Below are 15080 nucleotides of genomic sequence, written 5' to 3' on the forward strand. Positions count from 1 at the left end.
CACTCACAAAGGCGGCATGCCTTTGAAGCTTCCCCTGCCCATCCTGGGGGAGGAGGCCTAGCACCTCGCCCCAGGAGGTGCATTGTTGCAGGCCCAGAGAGCAGATGGCTCTCGACCCAGGGGTCCAGCAACAGGTCTGCTTTGTGGCAGCCTAGGCAGCCTCTCAGTCAGGACGCTGGTCGTGGGTTATTTTCAGGGTGCATCTCTAAGATGCCCTCTGTTGTGCATTTTACATTAAATCCTACACTGGCATCAGTGTGTATTTAATGTGCTGAGAAATTTGATACCAAACTTGTCAGTCTTCAGTGTAGCCAACATGGTGCTGTGGAGTTCGTGGTGATGACCTCCCAGCACCATATACTCTTAATGGCAGCACTGCACTTACAGTGCCCAGGAATGGACCTGGGTACTCTAGGGGTACAGGGCTCATGCACCTGTACCCACATCACTGGCAAAGTACACCCAGCTAGAAGGGTGACTGAGGTGTGTTGTGGTTCATGGCACACAGGGATATGTGCCATGTCGACTCTGTTTTGTTCTGCACCAAGACGCTCAGCCTGCAAAGGCAGGGTGTGTTTGTCAGGGTACAGGGTACAGGTGGCACAATAAGTGCTGCAGTCCTTAGGAGCCTTCTCCGATCACAGTGCACTGGGTACCTAGGGTCAGAGATGCCAATTGGGTTTAGGTTTCAACACAGTTTTAGGGAAGGAACACAGGCCCTGGGCACCTGATTGCCAGGAGCACAGGGCACACTCAGTCAAAGTACATCAGCAATTCAGCAAAATGTGGGGGCATACCATGCAAGAAATATGGCACTTTCTCACAGAGGGTGACATTTTTCCTGTGACATCTAGTATTAAAGCTGCATTAGCCCTGTTACACACTTGTCAAACACTGCAGCACCTACAAAGACCCCACGGCTGAAACCACATACTGAGAAGAGTGACATCAAAAAAGTGAGAGGCTTGAGGCTCAGAAGTATCTGAAGTATTGCCTGGAGACATCACTGCATGGAAAAACACCAATGAAGAAGTTACTTACCTTTGGTAAGTGTGTGTGTATATTCCAAAATATAAAGTAAATTCGGAGAGAATGTGGTGGTGTGTGGGGGGAGGGCGGTATGGTGTTACCAAAACGCAAAATCCTTGTACTTTTTCCAATAGACTTCTTTAAGACATGCTACAGCAAAAACTGCTAAACAAAATTACACCAAGTTCACCAGGAAGCTAGATCTTGGTTGGCAGATTGTGCGGTTTGTGATTTGGTGTAAATCTGTTCAGTCGTTTTTGAGATATTAACGGTAACAAAAAACTAAACATATTTGGATGGGTTGGCTTGTGAGTCTCAGACTTTGTGGGAGCAACAATTTTAGCCTGATTGGAGGACAGATGTTCCGGATACCACTCTCGCTGCCCATGTCAGTGTCAATAGGATGACTTGAGACTGGTTGTTTTGATATTCAGAATTCTGGACAGGAGAGGCAGTAGAAAGGAATACAGGAGTTCTAAGCTCCACTCTGGACAGACGAAGTCTGAGAGAGAGTTGCCTTGGAAACTCCAACTCGAAAAAGTTCAGCTATTGTACATTCTTGGCAGAGGTGAAAAGATCAAGCCAATGTTCTCATTTGCGCAAGATACCCTGACAACCGCCAAGTGTAGCTGCCATCCATTATCCAGTAGGTGTCAGCAGCCAAGTTCTTCCACCCCTGGTGATCAAGCCACTTCCAAAGGCGTAGTACCTCCCGACACAGGGTCCACAACTTCACCACGCCCTGTTTGTTGCAGTACCACACTGCAGTGTTGTCTGAGCTTCTACGTCATCCTCTCTGAGGATGGGAGAAAGGCTTTCATCATAAAGAGAACCATCACAGTCTCCCTCTGATCGACAGCAATAATGCCTTAAATGCCGGACAAATTGCCCGTGACTAACAGATTGGTCTCCGGCGAAAGACCGGTTCCATATCAGAGCTCCCGGATCGACACCCCTTCCAGGTGACCTCCCCAACCTAGCAGAGAAGCATCTGTTACCACTCATTTCTGGAAGGGGAAGGGAGAGTGGGGCCTACCGCTGGACCAATTGTGTTTGAACAGACACCACTGCAGAGTGAGCGCCATCTCTTCCAAAAGCTGGAGAACATCCTTGGTAACTTGGATGTTTGTTTCCTCTGCTTCTGCTAAGGTTACCCTTGTATTTCTTTCTAAATAGATCTTCATTAGTGGAGGTGGGTAGGTTGCATGTGAAACCTGAAAATTCTTTAAGCTGCAAAACTATTCCTCCCAGTAAGTAACCATTTCGTTTTGCAACTCAAATATTTTCTGGAATCACATGCTGTGTGTAGGAAAGTAGGATCTGTATTGATTATATAGCGGTATCCTGTCCTTTGGAGAAGCTGGGATCTCTGGAGTGTGCATTTGACAATACATGTTTTGGTACTCTTTGTTACACTTGTCCCACCTTGCAGCTTGGGCATTGCTAGGTTCCGTCAAAAAAGGTAAGAATGCAGCTCCCTCTTGTATATGGCTGCTGTGGCCTGGAACCAACTCCCACGGGATTATGTGGCCTTCTGGACCCGAAGACTTTAGGAAGAGACTGAAGACCTTCCTTTTTAATTAGCCTGCTTTTCGGTTTCCTGTTTTACCCCACTGGGCATGCGCTGGGATATTTTGGGACTGTGCGTGAAACAAATATTGGTAACATAACATTCACACAGTAGGGTACCATGAAAGCGTGTATTGAAGACCATGTGGTTGCTGTACAGATATCCTCCTGTGCCACACTTCCTAGAAAGGCTAGTGTTGCTCCCTTTTTCCATATTAAGTGTGTTCGTGTTATTTACTAAAGTGTTACTACTGCGGTCTTGTGGCAGTATTTGTTGGTCTGAACGATTCATCTTGCAATGGTCCTTTTGGTGACAGGAGAGCCCTTGTTTGCGTGGGTGAAAGATACAAAGAATTGTTCCGCCTTGCGGATGGTCTTGGTTCTTTCTAGCTGGTACAGAATTGCTAGTCTTTCATCCATTGTGAGCAAGGCTTTAGCAGCCTATGTCTTCGGATGTTGGAAAATGGCCAGTAAGTGGACGGCCTAATTACCAAAGAACTGCGATTCCACCTTTAGTATGAACAGTGGATTTGCTCTCATTACCACTTTCTCCTTATATATTTGCAGCTACAGTTCTTTCGTGGTTCACGCTTGGATCTCATCAACGCTTCTTAGTGACACAATAGCAGTTAGAAAATCTGTCTTTAGGGTATAAACTTAAGTGTTACCATACTATTGGTTTAAAAAGCGGCATCTTTGGTTGCGTTAGCACCACATTGAGGTTCCAAGTTGGCAGGGGTATGCTTTTGGGTGGTGATACTTTTTTCACCTCCTCTAGGAAACGTTTTAACACTGGTTTGGTGAAGAAAACCTTTAGTCATACCTCATGTTTATGCTGTAGGAAACTGGGCTTTTGATGCAGTTGTCCCTGCACTTTTTGCCCCTTTTTTTCTAGCTATTAGATGCTGATTCAACTCAGACAGTGAACTAAGGCCTGCTAACCAAACCTCAGTGCCAGTGCTCCATCCCCAAAACCAGGTGATGTCTAATTGTGCTACAAATGGCTAAGGACTTTAGCACCCCAGTAAGTTCCTAGTAAATGGTACCCAGGTACCTAGGGCATGAGTGTTAAAGAGGGTCCCAAACGGTTCTAGCATATCTTATGTCACCCTAAGAGATCCACAGACAAATTCCACTCAGACTGCTATTGCAACCTGCACGACATGGTGTAAACCATGAGTCATGTCAAAGTCACTGTATCCAATATATGCAAATCCCCCTTACACCAAGCCTTTAATCCCTAAGGCAGGGTGCAATATATTTTATGTGAGAAAATATCTGCATGAGCAGATATGCCCCTGTGATGTATAGTTCTATTACTGGATATTGCAAGTGAGCAGGGAAGCCATCTTAAGGTATGTACTGGGCACTGGTGAAAACGAGTCACCCAGCTACATTATGCCTTCACTGAAACATACTGTGTTTGGTATCAAACACATCATATTATTAAACCCAAACAGAGATGGATTTCTTAATACATGTACCCAGAGTGTATCCAAGACCTATCCCCTGAAACATATTAGCCCTCTAGTGTACTGGCTGACTGGTCCAGTCCAGCCTGCCACCACTGACAAATTTCAGGCCACAAGGGGTGAGAGTCCACGGTCTCAGATCATCACAAACAATGCGTGCTCTGGAGGGAGGCGTTTTACACCTCCTACAGCATGGGTACTCATAGTACGGCCCGCCAGCGGCCCGGCAAGCCTTCCCTGGCAGCCCGCGGACCTTGCAGACATCTACCAGTGTGACTTGGAGACTCTGCTGCTCTGTGGGGGCCAGCCACAGTGGAGCTGCGGCGCTAAAAGGAGAAATACAACACAGCCTCATTAACATGCAAATGGTCTTTTAAATACCTGTGAAGTGCTGTGCGTGCCCCGAAGCTGTCTCAGCCCGGGCACACACATGCAGGGTGAGATGACGGAGAGGGAGGGAGAGAGAGGGGGAGGGAAAGGGAGACAGTGAGGGAGGGAAAGGGAGACAGTGAGGGAGGGAAAGTGAGAGTGAGGGAGGGAAAGTGAGAGTGAGGGAGGGAAAGTGAGAGTGAGGGAGGGTAAGGGAGACAGTGAGGGAGGGTAAGGGAGACAGTGAGGGAGGGAAAGTGAGAGTGAGGGAGGGAAAGTGAGAGTGAGGGAGGGAAAGTGAGAGTGAGGGAGGGAAAGTGAGAGTGAGGGAGGGAAAGTGAGAGTGAGGGAGGGAAAGTGAGAGTGAGGGAGGGAAAGTGAGAGTGAGGGAGGGAGAGTGAGGGAGGGAAAGGGAGAGTGAGGGAGGGAGAGTGAGGGAGGGAGATGGAGGGAGAGTGAGGGAGGGAGAGGGAGGGTGAGGGAGACAGGGAGAGTGAGGGAGACAGGGAGAGGGAGGGAGAGTGAGGGAGGGAGAGGGAGACCGAGGGAGGGAAAGGGAGACAGAGGGAGGGAAAGGGAGAAAGGGAGACAGAGGGAGGGAAAGGGAGAGTGAGGAAGGGAGAGTGAGGGAGGGAAAGGGAGAGTGAGGGAGGGAAAGGGAGACAGAGGGAGAGTGAGGGAGGGAGAGTGAGGGAGGGAGAGGGAGACAGAGGGAGAGGGAGGGAAAGGGAGACAGAAGGAGAGTGAGGGAGGGAGAGGGAGGGAGAGAGAGAAAGGGAGACAAAGTGAGGGAGACAGAGTGAGGGAGACGAGAGAGAGAGAGGGAGGGAGACACGAGGGAGAGAGAGGGGGAGGAAAAGAGAGCGAGAGAGAGAGATGTGTGTATGCCAGGTCTGGTAGCTCAGTGGACGAAGGTGTCCGCTGCAGGGACCAGTGATCAACCTCATGGTCAGTTTTTTTGTTGCTCTAGCCCCTCCCCCACTGACCCCGTCCCCACTGGTGCAGCCCTCTGACACAAACCACACTGTAGATTTGGCCCCCGAGAGAAAGTTTGTGAGTACCCATGTCCTAAAGGAAGACTGGTAAATTAGCATTCCAAGGAAGGGAGCTTACAAGAGTCCACCGCCTTTGGTTTGAGAATCTTTAGAGGTGAAATGATGCCAACCCCCTGACCAGGGCCCATTTCGCACCAGGACAGGCAGGAAAATTAGTAGTCAGAGGCATGTACATCCTCAGGCTAGTTCCGCCCCTAAGGTGGTCTACCTGATGTGGATACAAAACATAAAAATCTGCCATCTGATGGCAGAATTAGGAACTCTGGGATATGGTTATGCCCACTTCCAACAGGAAGTGGTTACATAGGGGGTGTAGTGACTCCAGGGGTAAGTAGCCCATTTGCTACTACCCTGGACTCCTCTAACTCTAGTATTTCATGGAGTCCCTGGCACCAGGAGATCAGATATCTGCCGACCTAAGAATTAAACCAAAAAAAGCTGCAAAAAGCAAGGACTGTAGAGAAGTAACTGACCTGGCGCCAACCCTGCTCGCCTGTCTGCTGTTCCTGTCAGATTGCACTCAAGTCATCTCGTCCTGCAGCTACCGTGCCTCCAAAAGCTTGGGAGGACTGCCTGCTTTCAACAAAGACCCAGGAACTCCCACAAACGAGACACCAGAAAGCCCCACTGCACCCTAGGCCAAGTTGAAGTGAGCCAACGTGGTTCCCCCAACCCTCCTGAGACAGAGCTGACCTTGTGTTTGCCCACAGTGGACTCACAGACGCCACCTACAGCATCTTTCTGTACGCCCCCTCTACGGCGAGTGTCTCTGGTGCTGAAAACTCGACGCCTCATAACAACTCTGCACCCGGTCACCCTAACCAGAGGAGAAGAGGACCAAAGGTGTCCCCAAGCATCGTGAGACCTAAGCTCCCTTGATGGTGCAGCCTTACTGGTCTCCCAGCCCCTGTGCACCGGACGGTTACCCATTAAAGTGAAATGGACACCAGACACAGTAGCTCCAGAACCTCCCAATGTGACCTATTGGAGGGACCTTGCGCCATACTCACCTTAAGTACAGGAGATTGGTCCCGTAAGTCGCAGTGAAGTGCTCGAATGCAGAACCGGTTTTCCCCCAAAAGGATAACATTGGGCACTAGAGGCTGAAAGGCACATTTGCACCTGGTCACCCCAGTGCCATCCGAGGTGACCTGTTGGTGCTGCCTTGGACCTTGCCCCATACTCACTTTAAGTCCAGAAGGTTGGACCCGAAAGCAGTACATGTTTGTCTCCAATAGGATAACCTTACTTCTCCCAAAAATGTCACTGTCAACTCTTGACAACTATAAAAATACATAACTTAAAAAGTATTTACCTAATTCCAGTGATCTTGGTATCTAAATGCATATAAGAGTACAAGTTATTTTTATAAATTGGTGTTGGATTTTTTAGTGAGGGTGTCTCTCACTTAATGCCTTTGTGTGCGCAATAAATGCTTAGCACTACCCTCTGATATGCCGAACTGCTTGCCCACGCTACCACAAAAGAGCATTTTAGGTGTCATGTGTGCCTCTGCAAATCCTTTGGGGCCTGCCTGGACACTTTACACAGTAAACCTCTTTTTGGTCTACTATATATAGAGTCAGCTTCCTACAAGGCACAGACTATCTACGATATGCCGGTTTTGGATGCTTCGAGTCCAACTTCATGGGCTCGGCCACCAAATGTCTGTGTGGTTACCTTGTGCTTGGTGTGCCAGACTTCTTCCTCCTCTTTTCTGGTTGGACCTTATCTACCTCTTAGAGTTCCTGTTCTTCTCTTTGAACGATGTCAAGTGGTTCACAGTCCTCTGGAGTGCTCGGACTGACTTTTGCGAGCCCGCGTTCAAAAGCCAGTTGTCAAGATAGGAGAAAACAGATACTTCGGACCTCCGAAGGTGTGCTGCAACCACCACCATTACTTTCGTGAACACCCAAAATCAGTGGTGAGGCAAAGAGGACCACTGCAAATTAAAAATGCTCCGGTCTGACTTTAAACCCCATATAATCCCAGTATAATGGGTTTATGAAAATATGCATCCTGCAGGTCCGAGAATACCATTCAGCATACTAGGTCCACAGCGGCCAAGATTTGGGCCTACTTAATCATTCAGAATCTATCCTTCTACAGGAAAGTATTTTGAGTTCATAGTTTCAATATAGCCCGGTGGGCTCCTTCCTTTTTCCGGCAGTAGGATATAGCGAGTGTAACTACTGTTTGCTAAGCAAGAACTTTCTCTACAGCACCTTTGGACAATACTCACACCTCATGCAGCAGAAAGGAGCTGCTCCTCAAAGTAGTTTGGATGTTGGAAGGGTACAAGATGTGGCGAGCAAACAGAAAAGGTAGGGCATTACGATGCTGAATGACCTGTGACACCTGCCAAACATGATTCTTCTCCCCACAGGATTGGTGCGAGCTATTAAGGTCAAACTAAAGTGTCTTGGAGGGTGCTGCAGAGAAGGGACAGAAAACTGGTGCCCCTGCTGGTTTGCATGATACCTGCCAGAACATAACCCACACTTCAAAAGAAATAAAAGTGTGCCGATGTGGTGCTTACATGCGGCTCCACTCCGTCACTTCTGGGCCAGTACGGAGCCATCGGTGCAGGAGCATTTGAGTTTCTGGATCTCATCTGGTGTCTGGGTAGTGTTAAGTTCAGGAACTTGCAGTCAAAAGTATTCATCATAAAAGTTCAGGAATGTTCGATAATGTGAATGTAGGAAGCTGGCTTTTTATGTAGTGCACCAAAATGAGGAACACTACATCGAAAGGCCAGTCGACCCATACTGGCTTACAGGGCTTAAATTAATAATCCCAAATGCTCTTTGTAGCAGTGTGGGCGAGCAGTTAAAGCTTATCAAAGGGTAGTGTTAAACATTTGTTGTACACACAGTCAATAAATTACACACTCGAGAAGAAACTAGAGACCAATTTAGAAAAATATTTTTTGTACAATTTCAGATGCCAAGATATTCTGAATCGGCTAAGTACTTTAAACATTTCGGATTTTTACAGGTAAAACAGAAGAAAATCACAACTGTCATATTTGAGGCAGAAGCCTCGAACGCGGTAATATTATCCTATGGGAGAATCATTCACTGAATAGTTACACTTCTAGATGACTTGCATAACTGATCTTCTGGACTTAAGGTTAGTAGGGCCCATGGTCTAAGAAAGCACCAGCAGTTCAAGTTTACCTGCCCTGGATTGCCCAGGTGCAGAGGTGTTATACGCAGTGGTAGGCTCGAACCCTACACACTAAAGTCAATGGGAAGAGTACCTGTAAGAAAAAGGATGCAAGTTGTGACCAGTCTAGCTGAAATGGAGAGGAGGCAAAGAGGGTTCTCGCCTAGGTTCGAGGGTTTCAGGACCACAGAGACACCGTCTGTTTACTTGAGTCTGGGATGGGTAGCTCGGGTGCAGAAGTGTTTTGTCCGGCAAGTCTATAACTTAGAGGCTCTCCCGATTCTTGGCCTACCTGCAGAAAAGGTAAAAGAAACACAGCAAGTCCACTCTCAGTGTGGAGCTGGTCCCTCTCGAAATCCCTCGACACGCAAGCAAGTTTTGGCAGCGGAGGTGTGTGCCTTGGTGCTTGTAACTGGCTCCGGTACCATGGGTACTGGTGCACTGTGGCTCCTCCACTCCAAGTGAGATGTTGCTGGGTCTATGAAGTGCTGTGCAGACCTCCAAGGGTTTTGGGAGACTGTTCCGCTTCTTGGCAAGTCGGTGTTTGCGATTGTCTGGATAGTAGCAGGCAAGGTTTTGCGCAAAAGTGATGGGCTACAGTTCTGACGTCTTGCCAGACTAATCTGAGTTGCTAAGGTCAGGGGGCCACCTAAATACCAAATTTAAGGGCGTTAAGGGGTAAACAGCCATTAGTATGCGAATGTTAGGCCGCGTACCATTACTTCACAAGCGTTGCAACGCATGCGATGTTACAACGTGTAGCCTTTACTACGCAAGTTGTAACATCGAATGCGTTGTAACGCTTGCAAAGCAAAGGCTATTAAGATCGTTGTGTGGAAACGGACGTGTTTCCAATTCCACACAATGAAGTGCACTACTAACGCTGGAGAGAGAGAGAGAGAGAGAGAGAGAGAGAGAGGAAGAGAGAGAGGAAGAGAGAGGGAGAGGGAGAGGAAGAGAGAGGGAGAGGGAGAAAGAGGGAGAAAGAGGGAGAGAGGGAGGGGGAGAGAGGCGGAGGGGGAGAGAGGCGGAGGGGGGGAGAGGAAGAGGGAGAGAGGGAGAGAGGGAGAGAGAGAGGGAGAGAGGGAGGGAGAGAGAGAGGGAGAGAGGGAGGGAGAGAGGGAGGGAGAGGGGGAGAGGGGGAGAGGGGGAGAGGGGGAGAGGGGGAGAGGGGAGAGGGGGAGAGGGGGAGAGGGGAGAGGGGAGAGGGGGGAGGGGGGAGGGGGGAGGGGGGAGGGGGGAAAGAGAGGGAGAGAGAGGGGGAGGGATAGAGAGAGAGGTGTAAGAGGGGCTGTGTAGTATTTACAGGTTAAGGGTAGGGGAAGGGTCGTGCAGGGGGTAGTATTTTTGATTTTAGGGTAGTGTAGTTGTGTTTTTGTAGTGTAGAGTAGTGTATTTTGGTTTAGGGTAGTGTCGGGGGGATTGTACAGGGTAGTGTTTGGGAGTAAGGACAGGACTGGGGGTAGGGGCTGGGTTGTGCTGGGGGTAGTGTTTTAGTGTAGTGTTGTGGGGGTTGTGCAGGGCAGTGTTTTAGTGTAGGGACCGGCTTGGGGGTAGGGGCAGGGTCGTGCTGGGGGAGTAATTTAGAGTTTAGTGTAGTGGTGTGGTGTTTGTGCAGGGTAGTGTTTTAGTGTAGGGACCAGCTTGGGGGTAGGGGCAGGGTCGTGCTGGGGGAGTGTTTTAGGGTTTAGTGTAGTGGTGTGGTGTTTGTGTAGTGTAGGGTTTTAGTGTAGGGACCGGCTTGGGGGTAGGAGCAGGGTCCAGCTGGTGTAGTGTAGTGTTTTAGGGTGGTGGTGGTTGGGGGGGGGGGGGGGGGGGGGGGGGGAGTCGTGAAGTGTAGTGTTAGAGTGTTGGGTCCAGGCAGGGGGAAGGTTGTGTAGGGAGCAGTGTATTAGGGTAGTGTAGTGGTGTTTAAATAGAGTAAGCATGATTTTAGTGCGATGGTTTTAATTAGAATAAACCATAGTACATTTATAACCATTTGCGTTACAAATGCATGCGCAGTTAAAACTTGCGAAGTAATGGTTTATGCTAAGTAAAAACATCGCACTAAAAGCATGCGAAGTAATGGTATGCAAAGTATCGACATACATTCGTTAAGGGGAGTGAATAGTAGTAGCCAATGGGCTACTTGCCTCTGGTGTCACTACATCCTCTATACGACTACTTTATGTGGGGAGTGGACATAAACCTGTCCCAGAGTTCCTAATTCCACCAAAAATAAGATGATGGAACCATTCTTTAATGGATATCAGGTAGCCCACCTTAGGCGTGGGACTAGCCTGGAGATGCCGCACAACTACTGCATATCTAATTTCCCGCCAGCCCCGTTACCCAATAGCCATCAGCCAAAGGATGGTATTCTCCAGGTCTGGATGAAGCCGGGGTTGCACATCAAAGGCGGCAAAGGCTTTGAAGCCTCTGACCTTTGTATGCAGATTCACTAGCCATCCTGCTGGAAAAGGTGATAGCACCTTCGCTGGAGCAAGTATGTTTTTTTTACCCCAGAGAGCGCTGGCTCGAACCTACAGGAGTTCAGAAACTAGTCTGTGGTGGCAAGCTGGACAATAGTAGTCAGCCAGCACACTAGAAGACTAGTAGTGCTCAGGGGGCACCTCTAAGGGGCCCTCTGGGTGCTTGTCATAATAAATCTAATACTGGTATAAGTTTGGATTTACTAAGACAAGGTGTTTGATACTAAACACAATAGATCGCAGTGAAGCCATGATGTAGCTGGGTAACTAATAATGTCCAGTGCCCAGTACATACTTTAGGATGGCTTCCTTGGTCGCTTACAATATCTATCAATTGAACTAGACATCACAGTGACATATCTGTTCATGCAGATATGTCCTTGCATAAAATATTATGCACTCTGCCTTATGGCTCCAAAGACTGCTGAAGGGATGATTTGCATATATCATATACAGTGACGTTGGCATGGTATACAGTCATTGTGCCATGTCATGTTTTCACACACATGGTTTGTACAATGTAAAGCAATCTGCAGTAGCAAAATGCATGCAATTTGTATAGGGGTCCCTTAGAGTGGCATAATACATGTTGCAGCCCTTAGGGACACTCTTTAGTACCCATGCGCTAGGTACCAGGAGTACCATTTAGTAGGGACTCATGGGCGTGGGGGGGGGGGGATGTGAGTGTCTAAAGCGTGTGCCAATTGTAACACAATTAGACCATTTTACCTTGTTTTTATGGAAACAGAACTGGCACTGAGGTGTGGTTAGCAGGGACCCAGTGCACATCAGTTGAAAAACATCAGTACCAGTGTCAAAAAGGGGCACTTTCCTCCAGTGACCAAAAGGCAAAAAATGTTTCATTTGTGTGTGCGTGTTTGTTAAAGACCAATGTCCTCTGCATAACTTTCTAAAGTTGGGCTGACAAATGTGTTTTTGATTGACCATGCATGTTATTCCTCCCAACCCAGTGACATTTAAAAAAATCACACGAGCTTTGTGGATTTTAATTATCAACAGAGCTGTGCTTGGTCAGGTGGCACCCCTCACATTTATCTGTTACCTTTACCCACAATAGGAGGAGAATGTGGTGGCAATACAAAATTCTAGCCAAAGCCACAAGCCCCTGTGAGGGATTTGAAGGTACCTACCACCACCCCATATAATGTTATTTTCAGTTCCTATAAAGGGCATCTTTGGCTTTCATGTCTTGGACAGAAGGCAACTGCAGGTATAAGTGTATTAAGGATTTCATGTGTCCTGGGACGGGTGAATGGTGGAGTTACTTAAGACTCCATAGGAATGCTTTTTAATTTTCAGTTTTATCAGGTCAAGTCTGTTGACTTCTGATATTTCAACAGCCATCAATCTTCACTTAAAGGAGTAGTGACAGACTAGTAAGTTTATGACATGGAATCTCAGCAGCATCATTTCCAAATGAAAGACTGAAAGGAGCAAAACCTTGTAGAGAGTTGGCTGTGCATTAACATCACTATCAAATCACACATTGGCCGTTATTCACTGGGTGTCAAACAATAAATTACATTTCTGGGGCTCTGGAGGACGATAACTTTCAGATTTTAGGACTTTCCCACTACCCAGTCCTCCAAGGAAAATGTTCTTCACAGATTAAGGACCACAAAATAATCCCCAAGATTGGGCGATGCAAACAAAGTCTGAGTTGAAATGCGGTTTTTCAAAATTTCGTAAACAAGGGATACAAAAGACAGAATTGAGGGATCAAAAAAGAAGAGAAAAATCATACTTTGGGGCCACACAGATCAGAAAGGATTTGGATAGGGCTGAACTTTTATTCATAAGACTTGAGTGAAGCAGTACAAAATCAGATCACCACCATGAGACCAATTTCAATTCACCTCTAATTTTCCTTGCTTTTAGATGCTCGCAGTGGTGGACCTGAAATGGTCTTAAAAACCTCTAAGGCAGGCAAAATGGAAACAAGATCTTTGACTTCATAAAGCTTTAACAAAAACCATGCATTTACCTGTTGGGATGTCATTTTTAAGCTCCTCTTGCAAAAAGGTAAACACTTTGCTTATGCCCATCTGAGCCTGCTCACTGAGTTCCAATTTCTGATCCAGAAGCATCTCTTTGTCATCCTTGACCTGGTCGACTAGTGTGGTCAACGCAGTCTCCTCAGCGTCTCTCTGCTGGTTTACTTTGGCTGTAGTATTTGCCACAGACAAACTGCAGCTTTCACTTACATTCTGAAAGGAAAAAAGTAAACTGGATTCCATATCACTTTTCAGCTAGTACAAAACTTGTTTTTATTCAGTATATAAAGGAAACTCATGAACTTGTTATGATTCAGTATACAAAGGAAACTCATGCATCTAAATGAAATAATGTGTAAACGAGTCCCTGTTGTACTGAGATAAGCCAAGTTTGAAACCTGTCAATCACCTAAATCAAGAACAAGTTCAGGGTCGTCACAGACCAGCAACCTCATCTGAAGCACTGCTCTCATCCACCAAATTGCCCTGACTCAGAATGCTTGTATCAGAGTGTAAGGAAATACCTCTTTCCGTATAGTCACTCCCAAACGTTTTGGACTAACGCTGCTGGTCTTTCAGCTCGGAGTGCACAGAGGCCTGCTAACCAGACCTTGTCCTGACCTTAAAGTTTGTTATTTATTTGACTGGTTTCTACCCAATTGGCATAAGCTAACTTTCTGGTAAGTCTCGACTATATGGTGTAGAAAGCAGGCCCTTTATAGAGTAGACCAAAAAGAAGTACACTGTGGAAAGAGTCCAGGCAAATGCCAAAGAATTAAAGGCACAAATGACATAACAAATGCTCTCTTTTGTGGTATTTTAGGTGAGCACTTAGTCATCTCAGCGGGTAGTGCTAAGCATTTATTGCACACACAAAGCCACTAAGTGAGAGACACTCAAAGAAATCCGACACCAGGTTATAAAAATAACATACTTTTATATGAATTTAGATACTGTGAGAAAGTGCCATCTTCCCTACAAAGAAAAGCTATGCTGAAACAAAACACCCAATTGGCATCTCTGGCCACCTGTCAGCCCCTAGTAAATGGTACCCTAGGTACCCAGGGCATGGTGACCAGTGAAGACCTCTGAGGGCTGCAGCACTTATTGTGCCACCCTCAGGGACCCTGTACCCTGGCACCCACACACTGCCTTTGCAGGCTGAGTGCCTAAGTACAGAACGAAACAGAGAGTCGACATGGCACACATCCCTGTGTGCCATGCCCACAGAACCCACTGGCCTGGCATACTTCAGTCACCCCTCTAGCTGGGTGCCATATGCCAGAGGTGAGGGCACAGGGGCATGAGCCCTGTGCCCCTACAGTACCCAGGGCCATTCCGGGGCACTGTAAGTGCAGTGATGCCATTTAAGAGTATATGGTGCTGGGAGGTCGTCATTACGAACTCCACAGCACCATAATGGCTACACTGAAGACTGACAAGTTTGGTACCAAACTTCTCAGCACATTAAACCTGCACTGATGCCAGTGTGGGATTTAATGTAAAACGCACGAGAGGGCATCTTAGAGATGCCTTCCAAAACCCGAACCTACAATCCACGTCTGGGCTGAGTGGCTGCAGAGGCTGCCACACAGCAGACATGTTGCTGAACCCCCTGGGTGGAGAGCCCCCCGCTCTCATGGGCCTGCAACAATGCACATCCTGGGCGAGGTGCTATGTCTCCTCCCCCAGGATGGACAGGGGGAAGCTTCAAAGGTATACCACCTCAGAGCTTCTCAAGACCATTTGCTTTACCCAGCAACCAGCCCCCCACCAGGCCTACCCCCACCCTGGCGGGAAGACTAGCGGGAAAAACTACGTCAGGAAGGGGGGTGTGCCAACTCCACCCCTCAGGTGGAGGAGGTGAGGTGAAGCACGACCCCGGACCCCGGCCATCCTGTAGATGGGGAGTCCTGCCCAATCCCAGCT

General features: G+C 47.7%; 1 protein-coding gene across 1 annotated transcript in view; it reads right to left on the reverse strand.

Annotated features, from left to right (window-relative positions):
- Positions 1-15080, reverse strand: part of KIF11 (kinesin family member 11) — a 246006-nt gene that overhangs the window by 52880 nt on the left and 178046 nt on the right. The window contains exon 20 of the mRNA XM_078643407.1: positions 13142-13364. Coding sequence (XP_078499533.1) covers positions 13142-13364 — 223 coding nt within the window. The remainder of the gene's footprint in view (positions 1-13141; positions 13365-15080) is intronic.

The sequence above is a fragment of the Lissotriton helveticus genome, chromosome 5_1 (genome assembly GCF_964261635.1).
Source record: "Lissotriton helveticus chromosome 5_1, aLisHel1.1, whole genome shotgun sequence".
Lineage (NCBI taxonomy): Eukaryota > Metazoa > Chordata > Amphibia > Caudata > Salamandridae > Lissotriton > Lissotriton helveticus.